We start from the raw sequence: 19,813 nt of genomic DNA, 5'->3' as shown, positions 1-19,813 counted from the left end.
TATGTACCTATGTAAAACACGGTTAATGCTTTGTAACCAATTTCTGCATTACGGATTTCACTGTTTTCCTCCCCCTTCCCTAATGCTCATTTCTATATCTCCTCCCCCAATTTTCTTGTCCTACAATAAACAGATTTTTCAAATATAAAAAAATAACATAGTATGCACATAAAAATGTGCTATTCTATGCATATCACAAATAATTCAGTGGTTTGTAAATGTAATTAGAGTACATATAGAGATGATTTTCTGTAGGGTCATTCAGCATTTACAACATGGCACCAGTGTACAGAAATGTTGAAAGCCAACATTTTTTAAAGTGACCCAGTTCCTCTTAGACCAGAAATTCTGTTTGAGTACATATTTAATTCTTTGAAAATGCCCCCATTTAGTGTGATAAATTAGAATGAACAGTTTGGAGACATTTATGGAAAATCATCATCATCATGACAAGTTTGCATGGCATTGCAGTACACATGGACATTTCATAGTGTTTATCATGTGAAGATAGAAGAGACATCAGGGAATCATTGATCTTTATGCTGGATGGAGTGTCTATACAAGTGTTAGGCAGCATGTGTGGGGGAATGGATGGAAAATACAATGGTACACACAACAACATTGTTTGCGTCCACCCCAGGCAGTTGCTCAAACTTCTGAAAGTTATCTGCACTGATTTCCATGCAAGAGAACCCACCATGGAAGAAATGTATCATGCATCATTCACACAATGATGCAAGTTCTCTGCTCATCCTACACTGTTCACTTTTTTGATCACATTTTTATCACATTGTGTCAGTGCAGCAAATCCAGGAGCACAAACAATCTATAAAGTTATTGGGGGACATTTCATACTTGCCAACTCTCCCGAAATTCGGGTCAGTCTCCCGGACTCCCGCGAGAGCTGGCATTTCTCCCGCATCCCGAAATTCCGTTGTTACAATTACGTGATTCACGAGAAGCGAGTCATTTTGGCCCTGCCCCCCGCAAAAAAACCTCATTTTACTTGTGGGGGCGGGACCAAAATGACACAATTCGAGGCACCCCGCCCCCTCCCACCCATTAGTCACGCCCCTCTCCCGGACGTTGCCTACTGAAAGTAGTCAAGTATGGGACATTTATGATAACTGGAGCCAAAGAAAATAACTGTGTTTCCAATAGCAGCCAGGTTGTTGCCAGATTATGTTGCTCTCTCGTGTGGTTTAGAAAATGAATGCAATCTGATTGGTTGCTATGGGCAACACCAACATTTTATTTTGTACAAATGGTCATAAATGTCCTACACTGTGTTTCTGAAATCCACATGGCGTTTTATAGTGTCAGTGGGAAAGTTTGCATTGCTCTATTTTTGTTAACTATTATCTAATTGCCTTGAGGAAGTGTCCACCTCATACAAACATTTCTATTCAGCTGACCCCGTTTTCATGCTGTCATATGCTAAATGCGTAATGTCACAGTAACGATGTTTATTTCCAAAGAGACAAATGTAAGAGAACAGATACACTTTCTTTCCATGAAATATGAGGAGGAGCAGTGATAAGTAGAATCCAACATAAACTTCGCTGTGTCATTCACCTTTAAAACAAATTAATCATGGAGTCCTTCAGCATCAAGTTAATAACACATAAATAAAACAAACATTAAGAAGAATATAGGAAAGCTTATATGGGTATGACTCAAACACTAACAGTAGTGATTTAATATGAGGCAACAGCATTGGGCAGCACGGTGGCTCAGTGGTTAGCCTGTGTTTGCCTGTGTTTCCTCCTAACGCTCCGGTTTCCTCCCACACTCCAAAAACATACTAGTAGGTTAATTGGCTGCTGACAAAATTAACCCTAGTCTATGTGAGTGTTAGGGAATTGAGACTGTAAGCTCCAATGGGGCAGGAACTGATGTGAGTGACCAAAAATATTCTCTCTACAGTGTAATTGGTGGCGCTATATAAATAAATGGTGATTATGATGGGGACCAGTGGTCTGAGTTTGAGAGGCGGGAAGATGAAGGGTATATAGGGGAGAGTGTTGTGACAATCCATGTGCCTGACTAAATAAACTTGTCAGGCAGTGCATGGGTTGGCTCAGCTTGTGACACAGCCAGTCTGCCTGTCTCGCCTGTTACAGTGGCTGGGTGCTCTGTATTGCTTCCAGTTACCAAATAAATCTTGGTAGTAGATTACCATGTCTGGTGTAACCAGATTTACATTTAGCAGCAACAGAATTCACATTTGTTACATAATAAACAATAATATATATTGTGGTTTAAGTCTAGCACAGAACAATGGAACATTTTAAACAATGCATCACTGTAGGAGAAGTGATTTATACCTTGTACATAAGGGCCTTTTTCTGGATGTTCCCGCACCCGCAAAGTGTATGGCTTCTTCTGGTCAGAGTGGTGCAGCAAGTCCCGGACACGTTCATTATAAATTTCGAGAAAGCTTAAACAAAAATATATTAAAATTATTACAACAAATATAATGTATTTCTGTCTAATGACTTTACTGTATTGAACTATCTTAAAACAACTTTTCTGAGAAGTCCAAGAGGTAAATTTATGAAGCTGCGGATATGAAAAAGTGGAGATGTTGCCTATAACAACCAATCAGATACTAGTTATCATTTATTTAGTACATTCTACAAAATGACAGCTAGAATCTGATTGGTTGTTATGGGAAACATCTCCACTTTTTCCATACCCGCAGTTTGATAAATTTACCCCCAAATGTCCAAAAAAAGCTTCCTTATATTGAATTATACAGTTTATCACCTTTGAGCCAGATGATTGGTTTGTATATGCTCTCCATGGACTTTTACTAAATATGTTTTATTCATCTTTCTAACTCCCTGTAGGCCTTTATATTATAAAGGTAAAGTTGTTTATATTTGGCACCCTTGGATTTGACACACAACTACTCTGCTGACACAACTGTAATTAATGTACACAGCACAGATGATCTGTGTTTTATCCAGGGGCACACAGTAAACAACCTCACCTGGATCACAAATTCCGTGGTGAAAAAGCCTGAATGAATACAGAAAAATTAAGTAATGCATTTGGTAAAGATTACCTGAGAACATGCCCAATACATTGTAGTTGTCTGAAAGTGAAGACTTGTCTTAATGTATGAGTGACCGCTACAAAATTGCATAGTAATCAACAGCCATCCCCAGTCAATCAGTACATACATAGCTCCACACTACTAATAAATATAGCTTCTGGTAAACTCATGTCATACCTAAATTGTCTTATGATCGTCACAAATATTGAAATAATCTATATATTCTTTAAACTATCATCATTGTTTGTCAGTCACACTATTCAGTCAATCGTCATGGCAGAGACAGAAAGTAAAAAAGCACAACAGAAAAAAATATTTCCACTAAGAAAAATGAAGAGAAAGCTATTTGCCTCAACGGTCCGTTTATCAGTGTTAAATAAAGGTTCAAATACAAGACTTAATCTGGCCACAATTAATTTAGATTAAATTGGCTTGAAATAGCAAGATATGTAGGGCTCCAATGACAACGATAGACATGTAAAACTATTAAATTCTATCTGGATTTCAATTATTCCCATACAAAAATAAAGCGAGTTGATGACCACTATCACTGTGTGTGAGCAGGCACTGGCTCCTTGAGATCCAGCAGGTATGTACAGCCGTCAAATACTCAGCTGTATTGAAGATGTCCGCTCGCCAAAACCAAACACAGATTCAGACATTCGGAGATCAGGCTGAAAATCCAGATCTTATGTATGTGGCTAACTTACATCTGGCTAGAAATGAGCCAATACTGCTGCTCAATAGCTGAGCATCGCTGTCTAGGCTGCCGCCCATGTGGGTGACCAAACTGGACAAGATCTGACATCCGGGCAACCAGGCTGAGAGTCTGGATCACTTCTGGACTACATGGAGTTCAGAAGGTGACCATGGTCACTGGTAGATTGCAGCCATATTCCGACTTGATTAATTGACATACACATAGTGATCCAGCTATTACCATGAGATAATTCTGGATGAGATATTGCAGAGTGTATGGTAAGCTTAAAAGACAGACCACCTAACAGTGATTTCTAGTTATAAATCGAACCTCACCTCACTTCAATCCGGCATGAGGACGGAGTGCCTGGAGAATCATCATTATAGGAGAACAGACCCTGTAAATCACAGACATGAGAACGCATCATTGTAAAAATAGAAGTTTAAGCACCTTTAGTCCACACCTTTCATTTTCAGTGTTAAGTAAGTTAAGTACAATCTTCATCCAATAAGGCAGAAAACCCCAGGATGGTCACAATAGCTTCCTATGGACATATGTACATTATGTGTCTGTAGAGGTTAAACCTATTGGTGTCTCATTACAACAGCATTATTATAAGTTCCCAAATGTCACCCTACAGACCACACATGTGACAAAGTAATTACTGAAATCCTGAAATTACCAAAACACAGATAATGAATGAAAACTTCCCATCACTAGCGAGATAACTAAACATGTGCTGTGGTTATAATAGTTTGCTATATTTTTAATCTCACAAGGAAACAACATTTCTAATAAGTTGACGTCTAACCTTATTTTAAAACCAACATATTATTCTCAATGGACAAAAGGTGACAAGCTTGCTTGGTGAAGAACATAAAAATAGGACATACCTCACAAATTCGGGGTGTTAATCCAATTGATGTCTATTTAGAAAACATAAGAAAAAATGAATGGAACAATAATATGGAAAATAGCTGTGACTTGTATCATCTATATTTCTCTATGGTTAATAAACTACATGCAAGAGTGAAGTAATCAGTAAATATAGTTATGCCCGAGCCTAGATGATGGAGCTAGTGGTAAAGGAATGTGCTTGGCAAAAGAAGTGGACTTACTGTGCCACGCTGCCCTCCATGTACTATACAACAATCACTTGCTGTGCCACGCTGCCCTCCATGTACTATACAACAATCACTTACTGTGCCACGCTGCCCTCCATGTACTATACAACAATCAAAACAGGCCTAGTAAAGTGGTTGGCACGAGTTCTTGGCTGATGGTACAAGACTTCATCGTTACCAGGCTTCCCCAGAATGTTCCCCTGCCTTAGGCCTCTATGTTAGATTTTTCATACATTTCATTTGATTTAGGATGTTAAATTTGTTCATTATGCATTGTGAATACTATTGTGTACTCCCCCCACTATGTACCCACCCCCTCCTTTGTCTGTCTTTTTGATGTTTCTTTTCCCTATTTTGATATCTGTATCCCTTTATTTGAAAAATTTTAATAAAAACTTTTGATGAAGAAAAAACAAAACAAAAAACGGCCTAGTAATGGCACTAAACGCTCTATATTCGGCTACTGGATCAAAGCAGCTAAACCAGATATCATAATATTAAAAAGTGCAACATAGTGTAAAAAACATAGACTGTCCAAATGACTAATAATTAACTTGAGTTCTTTTCCCAGCAGGCTTTACTCCAAGTAATCCATGATATATGAAAACTCAAAAAAGAAAAAAAAACATCAACAAATGTACATAGTGAAGTTCTGTAATAAAATGAGAATTGAAAAATCAAAAATAATATATTATCGCACTCAAGTGATGTGAATGAAAATCAGGCTTTTCACAAAATCTGTTGTGATGCATTTCCATTGGTCTCTTCACAGTGGTAAATGCTTAAAGGGATTCTGTTGATAAATTAAGCTGTTGCCGAGTCCATTTTGGAACAAGGTGTGAAAAAAAGTCTCTAGAAGATGCTGGTTCCTGGTCAAGGTATGGTTGTGAGCACACAACTATCTTGTGGTTATGGTGATACTGGATCAAAAGGACTCTATGACCTGTGAACAAACATCTTCACATGGATTATTTGGAGTAAAGCCTGCTGGGAACAGAACTCAAGTTAATTATTAGTCATTTGGACATTACATTGTATATCTTGTTACAATATGTTGCACTTTTTAATATTATGATATTGAAGGTCCTCTTCGAGGTGGTACCGCTACCCGTCACAGCTTAGTAAATGTTTCCGGGTGTCTTGGGATCTTGCTAGAGGTGTGGTTTCGTGGCCGGGCACTCCCCTGCATGTTTGGTGGGACTGCCCGGTGCGGACCCCCTTCTGGAACCAGGTCTGCCAGTTCTCAAGAAAAATCCTAGGGGGTCCGGTACCGGATGGCCCTGAGTACTGGTTATTGAATATTTCTGAAGTCTCGATATCCCAATATACTATTCAGGCATTTGAGCAACGCAGCATTGGCTGTAATTCCAGTCAATTGGAGGTCAACCACCCCCCTCCCTCCCCCAGTATGGCAGAATGGTTTAGGTGACTTGACCTTTACATAGCTATGGATGAACTCTCGATTTCGAGCCCAAAGCGATTTTCGGAGTTCACGGCAATGTGGCTCCAGTGGCTGGAATTCAAGGAGACACATTCCTATAGGACAGTCATGACACGTACCTAATCTCAGCTCATTTTCCAGGAGCATTCGGACTGGGCTTGGTGGGCAAGATGGCAACCCCCACCAAACCACCATACCCCTCTTCACGAACAGGGAGCATCTAGCAACTCCTGGAAATCCCTGAAGACCCCCCCCAATATCTCTTCCCTCCTCTCCTCTTCTCTACCTTTCCGTTGCTTCCTATCTTTCTCTGGCTCCTTTACTCTTATTCTTATAATGATATAAGATAAAAATTGTGAGGTTGATTCCTAAACCTTTTTTTGCAACTGATAGTTTTAAATCTACTGGTAACATTGGCTTGTTATCAACTCAATAAAGAAAGATTACAAAAAAATACAAAAAATTATGATATTGGGTGTATAGTTTAATCCAGGATCCGAATGTAGAGTGATTAGAGCCATTACTAGGCCTTTTTTTGATTCTTGTACTTGTATACTTAAGGAAGGGTGATTGATTAGCTTCTACTAGGGCAGCTTTTCACTGTGCTGAGTGCCTGAGGATACAAATTTTTCGTGACTTGTTCATTATACAACACAACACAAGCTTGGTCACTATAATTTACATATACAATGCTGCTCCTAAATGAATGGCTGTACATGACCTAACCAAGCATTTCATTTAAAGAACGATTTCTACCATCCAATACGCCTTCAATCCTGGTCCATGTCTGTTAAAATATGAAAAAGGTACAAAGGTACAGAAATGGAACCTATAACACTTAATATGCCCATCATGAGACATTCCCCATTAGTAGAAGTGACCTCAATATTTTTTACATACAAATACTTTTGAACTAAAACTTAAATGGATGAATTGATAAAGTCACGTAAAACATTTCTTAGGTAAATTTCATATCTCTTAAAACAATTTTTAAATCACTCACTGGAGTACCCATCATTGTGTATGTTTTCCCTGAGCCAGTCTGTCCATAGGCAAACAGACACACGTTGTAGCCCTTAATTGCCTCTGAAAGAACGGTGGTACCAAGGTCTTGAAATACCTGAAGTCCAAGAGAACAAAAAAGAACACAATTTAGGAATCGTTCTTTCTGATGATTATTTTCAGAGTTTTATGCCATTGTAGTATAAAGCCTGTAAGACTGGCAGATCATATTTTAAGACCACAGGCCAAGAAATGGATGGGTGTGTATTACATGCAGATTTACGTTATCGTGTGCAAAGTGCCTCCATTGTAGCACCTTGGGGGACATTTAGAAAAAGTGGTGCAAAACAAACTATTGTTGTTATGCTTAGAAACCGGTATTCATCAGGAACCTTTACCCACCAGTGAAGGAAAGTTCAACATGTAATGGGCCGGTAAATTCAAAATTCCAATTCCTGCTATATGGAAACCCATCCTGAAACACTCTCAACTGTGCATATTTTTATAAAACAATAATTGTTAAAAATAAATTGACATTGTATATAAATCTTGTTGTCTTAGACTCCTGAATCAGTGTTACATGACAAGAAATCTGGGGTGCAAAAAAGGAATCTACCAGAAAATTAAGTATAACTGTAACCACATTCGGGGGTACTTTTATCAAGCTGCGGGTTTGGAAAAGTGGAGATGTTGCCTATAGCAACCAATCAAATTCTAGCTGTCATTTTGCAGAATGTACTAAATAAATAACATGCATTCATATAGATTTGTATAAAACAACTCTTATTTCAGGAGCAGTTGTCCCTTAAGAGTGAATAATATACTGTATATACAAGTTTTTTGCAGCATAGATCATTGTGACTATGATGGGTGGTTCCTATAAAACTCCAAGAAACTCCAGTCAACAGGGGATAAGACAAAGCCTGTTCTTTCTCTGTCAAGCTGTGCAACAAAAGGGTGGATTGGTTTAACTTTAGATCTGTGTACACAAGCAATATTTATTTATTTAATCTTTGTTTCTTGCTGTAAGAACGCACCCATTTAATAAATATTATCCGGTCGACTTTACGCTATTATTCTCACATTCTATTTCAACTAAACACTAAGGGCTAGATTTACTAAGCTGCGGGTTTGAAAAAGTGGGGATGTTGCCTTTAGCAACCAATCAGATTCTAGCTGTCATTTTGTAGAAAGTACTAAATAAATGACAGCTAGAATCTGATTGGTTGCTATAGGCAACATCCCCACTTTTTCAAACCCGCAGCTTAGTAAATCTAGCCCTAAGAATCTACTTTGTTTTGAGTCTAATTTATCTACATCCAAATCTACCCATCTACCGAATTTTATCTTTTCACAGTAATTCAGTCACCAGAGGTACTGTTTAATTGCAATATAAGGGCCCTGTACACAAGCTCGTTAAAAAATGCCTGTTAAAACCGGTATTCATGCCGCCATATTGAAGACCGAAGTCTCCAAGATCCCTCTACCAAATTAGATTATACTGAATGTTATTGCACATGCATAGGGGAGTAATCCTATGTTTAAATCCTTTATTTTAACTGGTCCTTGGAAAACGTGGCAACACAAAAGAGCCAAGAGCTTGTTTTTAACAATGACAACAGATTTTATATATTTTTTTCTTAATATTTTTTGATTATTGATTATAGACTCTGTAATTGTTATATTATAAATATGTTAATTGTATGAAATTATTTTTACTTGCCCTCCTTTTCTATATGGCCTCCATGTGATAATTGGGGGACCGGGAGATTCTTGTGCAGAAGGGGGGAATTTCTTGTAGCAGGTGACAAAACCTGATTCCATGTACAAAGCCACATATAATGTAGTCTTAGTGGAGTTTATAGTGATTTATACAGACAATCTGTCCGGTCAGTCAGGATTGACCTCAAATTAACCCAGGATATAAACAAATCTAAGTTAAAGTAGAATGGGGGGAAGAACATCTTGCAAATGTAAATATTTACAAAACAAACTTAGAATAACACATTACTAGCTCAAAGTATACAATATTCCCTAATTGCACAATAGAAGTCATGAAAAGAAACATATTGCAGAAAAATCAAGGGTAAATTGAATGCGGAAATAAAAAAAATATGCAATAAAGATCCAAAGTCTCAGAAATTACCTATGCTCCCATAACCGCATTTCAGTTTGATGAACGCAACTGTTAGAAAAAAAATTCTATAGAAGAAAGAAAAAAATGGGAAAACCATCCAACAGCACAGCACTGATAGGAAAGGAACGACAGCAGTGTTTGCCAGCATGGTCCCAGGAAGTCATAGGATGCATTATACCGTCGGCAAAGAACTGCATCACCCTATGGTATCCACCAGGCACACAGCACAAGCCAGTTCAAGGATACAGGTAAATGCAGCCAACCACTGAGGTAGGACTTGGTAAGTGTGCATCAAGGCTCCCCCTATACTTTGCTAGAACAGTAATGGTGGCCACCTATCCTGGTGACTCCAGGAAAATCCATATCCCCCATAATAAAACAGCAGTGGCAGGAAAGCAGTAAGATAGAGAAGGGAAGATTATGATGCATAGTGGTGCTATACAGCCTTTCATGCTTCCAGTCATATACTGCACTGTCACCAGCTTCATCTGCAGGCGATGACATGTGTTTGTTTTGAAGAAGGAAAGTTATGTTAAAGAACTGATGAGTTCCCTAGATAAACAGTAGTACACTAAGCTGGTTATGTAGAATGCAGCCCAGCCATGAGGATTTCACGTATGTGTATGAAGACTGAGGAACCGGAGTCAATATTAGTACAACAGGTACTATAAGCTGATTGTTACAACCAAGGCATGTTTGATGTAACATCGTCTCTAAGTAACAAGAAAGAGAACTATAGTAAACAAGAATAAAGAAGAATTCACCAATAACAATGTAAAAAAATGCATATAATCTCCTTCATGACAGAATTTATCACAGTATTTAAATCTATGTACCATTGTCTATACCATACTGATCATACTAGATAAACAATCAATCCAACGCTAAGTGCCTGCATATGTAGGAGTAATAAGGCTGAGTGCACACATCATAAAAATAGTTACCACATGAAGCAAACGTGTCCAAAAACAGCCATGCTGTGGTTTAGCTGTACATGATTAAGCTCCTCTCCTGGGATGGATCAATATTGAAGTTGCAGTGTGACCCCACAGACTGAATGCTGGTATGAAGAATATTTACATTTATTTCAATATTCATAAATGTGTGGCTGAATGCTCCCCGTGAACCTATCAACTGAGTTTGTGCTGCTGACAATCCCCACAGAAGTCCGTATACCTTGGTACTTCTCATACAGGGCTGTCAGACACTGGTGGGCCCCTATGCATATACAGGGCCGTCAGACATTAGTGGGCCCCTATGCATATACAGGGCCGTCAGACATTGGTGGGCCCCCATTACATATACAGGACCGTCAGACATTGGTGGGCCCCCATTACATATACAGGACCGTCAGACATTGGTGGGCCCCCATTACATATACAGGGCCGTCAGATATTAGTGGGCCCCTATGCATATACAGGGCCATTAGACATTAGTGGGCCCCTATACTTATTTGTGAGTTATAAGGGGTAACTTGTATATTGTCTCAAGACAAAACCCCCACAGACTTAATTGTACACATCATATTTGTATATTAGTCCAGTAGGGTGATTTGTTCTTGTGCATTCCATGTTCCAGTTTGGATAATAGGGGTTCTGGTGAGATCTTAGGACATGGATACCACATCAGGGGCCACATGAAAGCTCTTTCAAGGCTTCTCTTGCTATTTAAATGGTGGCCTCCTTCTCTTGACATGCCATTCGCAAATGCCTCGTTACCTGACCTATTCTCTTACCTTGTTTCCCCACACTGGTTTCTTTTTTGCAGTTAAATATAATAGGGTTTTTTTAATTAAATTTCTTTCTTTTTACTTTAGGTGCGCATTAGGCTACAATTGCCCTAGCTTAGCCTGAAACAATCTTGCAATTCCTAGCACATTTTGAAAAAAAATGTGTTCTTGTTTGAGAAGAAAACCAATTTCTACAACAATTGCATGAAGCAATGTTTTGGAAACCTCCCAAGTTACTATTTCAACCATCAGATGACCAACATTATCAGCAAGTGGCACCTTTTAAGATAGGTAAACAATGAGTGCTGACAGCTGATCCTACAGATTAAAACTTGCTGCCCCTTCGAATATTATTTTTCTAAACTATTCACCAAACATAATAGGCCAATATATACCACCTGGGGTCATCTCACTTCCAAATTTAGAAACATTGTAAGAGAAATAGAAAAAACAAGCGAAAAACAACTCTATTGTTTCTAGATGTAGTAGAATTCTCTATTATTTAAAAGCACAGCTTTATTTATAATTCATAAAAATATTGTCTTAGGTGGTAGGACCTTTCTTGCTGCTATGTACACTGTAAATTGAAGAAATATAAGGACTACATTTTTATTAACAAACATACACACATATTATAATACACACACACATATATATATATATATATATATATATATATATATATATTATAAAGAAGTTTGTTTGTTGGCAAATATCTTCCACAGCTCTCACAGACGTGTAAAGCTACCAAATCTTACCTAGTTATTTAGTGTTGAAAAAGTAACCTATTAGACCACATAGCGACAAGGCGCCAATGTGACAGAGCGACAAATATTGAAAACATAATTTTTGGGTTGTACACAATTGTTTGACTGCTGAAAGGAAACCTCGCCACAACACGACATAACGACAAAGTAACAAATATCATTATATAAATAGCATTTTTGGTTTATTTACCAAATAATTTGCTAATATCTAAAAATTAGCTACACATTACAAATCAGACACGCACAACGCGGGGGTAACCCTGCTAGTGTATATATATATGTGTGTGTATATATATATATATATATATATATATATATATATATATATATATATATATATATATATATATATATATATATACACACACACACACATATACGCACACATATGTACACATGTATATACACACATACACTGTATACACTGTAGTGTGCCACAGAAGTACAATTCATCGTGACATTTAAATTTGTTGCCATATTAGCAGTCGGAGCAGAGAGCTGCCACGTGCTTGTCTGACACCTCCCCATACACAGCGGGAAGTCTAAGCCTGAAACAGGAAATGTAGAAACAATGTAATATAAAAATACATTCCCCCGAGAGGATTTCCCTGTATGCGTGTTATAGGATTTTAAATAGAAGCTAAAAATGAGTTGCTGGCCAGTCCCCCATATCTGTTTTTGGCTCGTTTCCCTCTACCGACTGTATTTCTATTGGTCTTTCATTAATCCCTGTATTCGATTAAATCTGAGTCCAGCCAAGGCTTTAGGTCATCAGGTAGACACAGCTCTATGGACGGATCATTGTTCCTGGATGTAAAAGCAGAGGTCCGGTGACTTATCGCTGTGTGTGTTTGGTTATCAGCAAATCTAATGGAGCACTATAGGATCCTGCTATTAGGTCTGAACTGCAGTTTTCCAAAATAAAGACCAACTGCAGCACCTAAAAGGGATCTAAGAAAAAAAACCAACACATTTTATTTAGCCGAAAGACCTGGGCTAGTTTGTTTTCAGAGATATGTGTTCATATATTCATATTTTATGCCACGCAAAACATATTAACAGAAAATTTACAGAAAAGGCTATTTTTGGGCTAGTTATTGATAAAATGGAAATATTACACTGCACTGAAACTATGGGGCACATTTATCAATGTTCTCAAAAAGTGAAGAATAGTTTTCAATCCTTATCGCTTTAATAAGGATTGAACTATTTCTCAAATTTATGAAGAATGGAACACAGAAACAGCAGTTCCCATAAACTGCTGTTTCGGTGATAAAAAAAAATACTTACCACGACCTCTTCGTAATGCGCTCTGCTATTCGGAGCAGAGCTGACAGCACTGAAATTTTTCAATTATGATAATGTACGCCAGCTTCAGCTGGCATACATTAGCATAACTAGTTACCGAAAAACACTTTTTTTCGGAACTTGTTAGATTGCGGTAGGCAGCAGTCACCATTCTATTGGATGGTGACTGCTCCTAAAAACGAAACAGAATGCAAAACAGCAGATATCCACGATATCTGTTGCGATGGATCATTCATAAATCTGCGGGACACTACAAGTGTTGAAGTTACGGTAAGTGTGTGAATGTTTAATAGCACTATTTGTTAAATATGCCCCTTAGAACATAAATAAATCTAAAACTCCATCTATTTAAAGGAAGTAAATATATGCTACCAGTCATTCAAAATTGTTAAGCCAACATACAAATTTCCCGGCAGAAGAAGAAAAAAACCTATAAAGGAAATGAGAAAGAGGAATATCTGCCTCTCCTGCAGTTGTGTCACCCTAGGCACACGGCCACACATTTAGGCATGGTTACAACACCTTTTCTACCTCTGCGCCAGCTATATTATATGTCCCCCATTGTTGGGCAACTCTTCTCGTGAGCACCAGTGATTAACTCAATTAAAACAGCGGATTCCACAAAGGACAATATGAGAATAGGAAAGTTGTCTACTAACCGCAATTTCAAGGATTGCAGAACAAATCACTATATAATAAAAGTCAAGCAGCCACTTTCTAGCAACCGTTGATACATACTCCTCCAAGCAGGCTACCTTAGTGGCTTGCATTGCTTGTTTCCCATCTATCCGTCATGTTATCTCTGCTATTCTTTTTAAATAATATAACTACAATTATTGCTTTGCTCGACCTTGACTGCTAGAAAATTTCTTGAGTGGCCACAAAAAAAAAAAAAAGAATACATTTTTGCCAATTGTGGGACTGCCTTGGCATTTTCTAAGCAATAAAATAACAGTTAGACCTAAAAATACATGTAGCTTTATATCAAAAGAGCTTGCAGTACTATACTGAACCAAAGTTATGCAAGCTAACCATTTTTCCATATGGAAATTATTTTCATGTATGCAACCCAACTTCCTGTGTCAAAGGGAGTGACTTGGAGTCTAATTTCTAAAAGAGAGAACAATGGCTAAAGCTCCGTTAATGGCAAACGTGCTAAGCTCTGTAATCATCATAATTAATTAATATAGCGCCATAAATTCCACCGCACTGTACAGGGAATATATGTCATTCACATCAGTCCCTGCCCCACTCAAGCTTACAGTCTAAATTCGCTAACAAAAATACACACACATTAGTGTTAATTTTGTCAGCAGCCAATTAACCTGTTTTTGGAGTGTGGGAGGAAACCGAAGGACCTGGAGGAAACCCACACAAACACGGGGAGAACATACAAACTCCTCACAGATAAGGTTGGTTCAGGAACCAAACTCCGCACCCAGCGTTGTGATGAAGAAGTGCTAACCACTGAGCCACCGTGCTGCCACAGGTCACACATGCTCTTTAAGGTTTATAATTATGAATGATAACAAGGAGCTTATGAATGGATCAAATTTAATTATGTTTGGTAGCCATAAGCGAAAACAAAAAACCTCCATGATTTCATAGCTTTTCTTGATTTGCTAATCACGTGTGATTTAGTATATATTTGTGGCTATTTTATTATAAAACAGCAAGACTCTTTATACACTAAATTAGAAAAATAAAATAGGAACATTTAAAGAGCTGCTTGGTCACAAGAAAGATGTGTGATAAACTTAAATAATATAAATTTAATCTCATCCATAAATCATGAGGACAATCAATATTCAAAAGGCAGCACAAGTCTTTATGCTAATGTCCTCTAGAAAGGATCCATAGTCTGGGGGTCCAGGAGGCAAAAGATTTAATTGCTGACACATGCGTCATTTGTTTTCTCAAATACAGAAAGTCATTGTGTCCTACACATTAGTGGTGTAATAAAGACAGAACGTAGGAGCCGGCAGCACAATCAAAGCATTATGTATGAGAATATGAGAAATGGAAGCTGTGAATGATGAAAGGACAAAGAAGGGGTTCTTAAGTTCTATTAACCAACACCTCCAAATTAGTATTAAAACATAGAAATATCCTGGAATATTGAGCAGTAAGAGGGAAAAAAAAGTATTTATTTGGTAGTAATTTGTAAAACATAACATCAAATTTACTATGCCCATAAAGCTGAGTTTTGAAAAGAGGTACAGAGGGAGGTGAATACTCTGTATATATTATATAATCACTGACATTCTGATCTCCTACTAAAAGGTATATGGTTCTATAATACATGCATCACTAATTCAATGAGCCCATACAGATAATCAACCATTATTTATTTGTAAAAACAAAAATCTTTTAGTAAGCAGTTACATTTGATGATTACTCGACCATACAGTACACATGCTTCCATGTTTATGTGACTATTATCATACTTTATTTATAAAGCACCAGCCTTGTAAGCCACACTGTAGAAGGAGATCATGTATAGCACACATACAATGACCCTAATGGGCTCATACACACAGACGTTGAAAAACAACCCCATTAAAAGCATAGGCGCTACGGAATTTGCTGGCGCTATATAAATAAATGTTGATGATGATGATGATAGGCAACATCTTGTACTTTGTCCTCTCTTTTAACAGACCATTAGAAACATGTTCTCCACAGTACATGTGCAAGTCCATTCACTAACATTATTTGTTCCACTATCGGTGTTTAAGAACAGGCTTTAAGAACATGCACTCAGTACTCAAAATAATTGCCTGTGTGTATAAGTCCTAAAACACAACAAATCATACGAAATGCTATTTAAAAGGTCACAAAACCAAAGTAGAGATTCTGTATTTTACATTTGATAATGAACCAATCTCTTCTGGGTGGTCAATTAGATGGTTCCACCAAACATATCTGTTGGTCTTACCCAACCATAACACACTACTGGTGCACGATTTCATCATTGATTGAGATAGCCCAGTATACACCTTCCTGCTAGGAGATAAGTCAGTAGAATTTTGTAATGTTCTGCATAGATCTGTACAGTGGATATATTTTTCTAAAAGAATAAATATAACAATCAGATGGAAGAGGCCTTTGGTATCGATGACATACCTTAGTTAAGATGAAAGTTCAAAACATGATGTATGAAAAAGTTAATGCTCTGCTTAATGATTCTATGCATATGGGACCCAAGGATCAACCTTAGCAACATGCACTGTTTGGTTTCCATAAATCACTTCAAAGCTAGCGGTAAAACACACAGATAATTTATGCGACATGTAATTAAAGCCAGAGTATGGTAACCCATGCCTTTCAAATTTAACAGAAGAGAGGGGTAAAATATTTATTTAATATGACTATCAAAGCCTTTAGTAATAGTACCAGCTCATTCGCTCATGTAAAACTTCTATTGTTTAGTTACAAAAATCATGAGCAATGTTTGTGGAAATTGCTTTATTTTGCGTAATAATTCTATATGGTTTCTTTCAAAGAACATAAAAGTTTTGGAAAAAAACTGTTGAACTTTGAAGAAATTGCTGAATACAAAGAATGTGTTGGAGCCAATCAGGAAACACTCTGAGACGTGAAATGAAACAAAGTATAAAAGCCGCCACAGGGGCCCAAATGTCCTCAGGGGTTGTCCAGCCAGACATTGTTCTATATATCTGATCCCAGGAGGCTTTCTCTGTACACACAACACATACCCAGAACATTAAACCAGGGAACCTGTCCCCACCTCTCTATATAACTCTTTCTGTAATAGCTACTCCCTCTTTTCCTTTATACTAGCATAGCTTACTCTATAGGAGCACGCAACTGTCCTAGTTCAGCTTCCTGCTTTGCAACAACAGTGGCGGTACTACACTAATTCCACCCTTCTCTTTCCAAATAGCTTCAATACTGTACACCCATAGGTCCATATTCTGCAATTATAGGTGCCCCATCTACCATTGTAATATCCCCCCTGAAAACTGTAGAAGGTTGATCCTGGTAAATTCTCTGATCCCACTTCCCATGCCCTTTATTCTCCAATATCCAGCACCACCTACTGCGTGATATTTGTAGTCTAGTACAAATATGCTACATAAGTTCCAGCGTTGTATGCGTTTAGAATGGTGGGGCAAGTAAGAAGAGCTTATAGAGAGAATTAGACTAAAGAAAGTGAGAGATACCCAAGTGAGTATGTGGAGAGAATGCATGTCTGGATATGCAGCATGCAGTAGGGGGGAAAGCATGGTGCACAAATGCATATGGGGAAGAATGCATGTGTGTATAAGTGCCAGCACCCTACACAGCACTACTACCGGTCACAATAGAAACACCCACACAACTACCTCACAAAATGCTTGTATTATCATACACCAAGCTGCCTCACGGAAATAATATCTTACTCTACTGCACTCTCACTATATAAAAAAATTTACAATACCACTTTAGGAAATTCTTACATTAATCTGAACTGTCCCCCTATGTTCATTGGTGTATACCACATATTTCTACATAAAGATCACCCGTGAACACCCAACACAAAACACTATCCAACTAAATATCAATTTAAACGATTTAACTTCCCCTACCATTGTGGTCCATTAGTAATCTGCAACACATGTACAATGATAACAGAGTGTTCCTTTCCAATAACTATTTATGTACTTACAACTGTTTAATTCTTTAAATCTCAACCTTCTACTGGAAAACAACCAAGTCACCTTTTCCAGTATATAATAAAAATACAAACATTAATATATGAAGGAGCATATTATAGGGCTGCGCACTTTACAATGCATTACACAAAATTCTGGATAATGTAAGATGCAGCTGTTAATTTGAATGTCTAATTAGTCAATGAGAATGATGTTAGACTCAGCAATGTCACTTCACTCTCAGCTGTGCTTTTAAAATAAGCATTGGCAGAGTATAATGGTAGGAATCAGTTGAATAGACCATTTTACTACGATAGTGGAAAATGGGAGAGGAAAGCACCAAGGACTAACATAGCCAAGTCTAGTGTCTTGCCAAGTACATATGTTAATGAACTAACTGATAACATGTCACTATAGAATCCATGGTGAAGGGTGCAAACAGATTCCTATTCAAATTAAATACATGGTGTTTTTGGCTGTCAAATTGAATAGTTAATAGATAAAATAGAATCTTGAGATTGGGCTGTTCTCTGCAGGAAGACGGGAAAAAAGGGACACACAAGATAAGGTCATATTCTGCTACATGTAACATTTGTCAAACAAAAAAAGCTGGTAGCAATTATTCCTCATGATTAATTTTAGAATACGAATATAATGTCCTACATATATGGTTGACAAAGGAAGTTTTGGTGGATTATAATTTGAGCTGCCTCACCATGCCAGTATGTTTTATCAGCCAGTTCCATATACTATTATACACATTATGGTTAGGACCACTGGTGCCATTAAGAGCAGATGTAAATATCGAAGGTGCAGAGCTTATATACTTGTTACAAAAAAATCTTTATAAGGGAACATATGCAAATAATTTACTTTTTGCTGTCCGTTTGCTGGACAGTGAGGGAAATCTCTTATTTCATTACTTAATTACAGATGATTTATTTATACAGCGTGAGCGGCAACTGACTGGTTACCGATCTGTAAACAATACGGTCGCCATAAGTACCGAGAGCAGCAGCCATTTTCTCATAGCTGAAATCCTATAGGCCGCAGTGTAATAATTCCAGAGCGTTCTGCAGATGATAAGACTGAAAAGAGGACAGATGATTGCCACGAGCAAACAGCCCCCCAGCTCCTCCGAAAATCGAACCTCCTCTGCAATCACCAGCCAAACAGTCAGTCAACCAATGCTCCCTTGACGCGTTTCGTCCGTAACAACTTTCTCAAAAGGGTTTAAATGGAAGCTGAACGGACTCTGTGTATGCCTTGACAAAGATCCCAGAGGCGGGGTTGAAACGCGTCGGTTAAACACAGATCCGCCCACTTGGCAGCAGTGTTACACAAGCCGGAGGAGAGAGGACTGTCTAGCGGAGATTGGCCGGGAGTTATTCAATCTACACGCTGACTCTTCACTTAAGTCCGGCGTGATTTTAGATATCAATCAGTGGATCAATTTCACTGTGTAAGTGATTCATCTCATTTTTTCACTCACCTTACACATGTGGTGTTTTAAGTAACCGTTAGTTTATACACGGTGAAGTTGATATACGTTTCTTTGGATATGGGATTTAGGAAGAGTGGTTTTTGTTAGTTGAAATACTAATTTGATATCCATTTATTCTCTTTTTTCTAATCTCCACAGACCGCAATATTTGGAGAGTTTGTAAAAGACAAAATTAAGTCCTTCCATATGACATCTGCTTCTTGATATCATCTGTAAAGAAGATTGCATAATTGGACCTATAAGAAGCGTTTGATTTATGTGGACATTTTATGGACTTTTTGATTCTGTGGTGAACTTGTTATATGCGCCTATATACCTTTATTGTATTATTTGAAATAATTTACTGTCTAAAGAAATAAACCTAGTGTTTTAAAAATATAAA

General features: G+C 37.7%; 1 protein-coding gene across 1 annotated transcript in view; it reads right to left on the bottom strand.

The window, feature by feature from the left end:
* STARD9 (StAR related lipid transfer domain containing 9) overlaps positions 1-19,813 on the bottom strand; it is a 129,827-nt gene that overhangs the window by 64,700 nt on the left and 45,314 nt on the right. Inside the window, exons 4-7 of the mRNA XM_075193276.1 lie at positions 7,330-7,446; positions 4,655-4,687; positions 4,097-4,158; positions 2,328-2,440 (exon numbers count right to left, since the gene is read on the bottom strand). Of these exons, the coding sequence (XP_075049377.1) occupies positions 2,328-2,440; positions 4,097-4,158; positions 4,655-4,687; positions 7,330-7,446 (325 nt within the window). The remainder of the gene's footprint in view (positions 1-2,327; positions 2,441-4,096; positions 4,159-4,654; positions 4,688-7,329; positions 7,447-19,813) is intronic.

Source organism: Mixophyes fleayi, chromosome 12 (genome assembly GCF_038048845.1).
Source record: "Mixophyes fleayi isolate aMixFle1 chromosome 12, aMixFle1.hap1, whole genome shotgun sequence".
Lineage (NCBI taxonomy): Eukaryota > Metazoa > Chordata > Amphibia > Anura > Limnodynastidae > Mixophyes > Mixophyes fleayi.
Note: the sequence above shows the minus strand (reverse complement) of the source record. Positions and strands in the feature narration are given on the sequence as shown.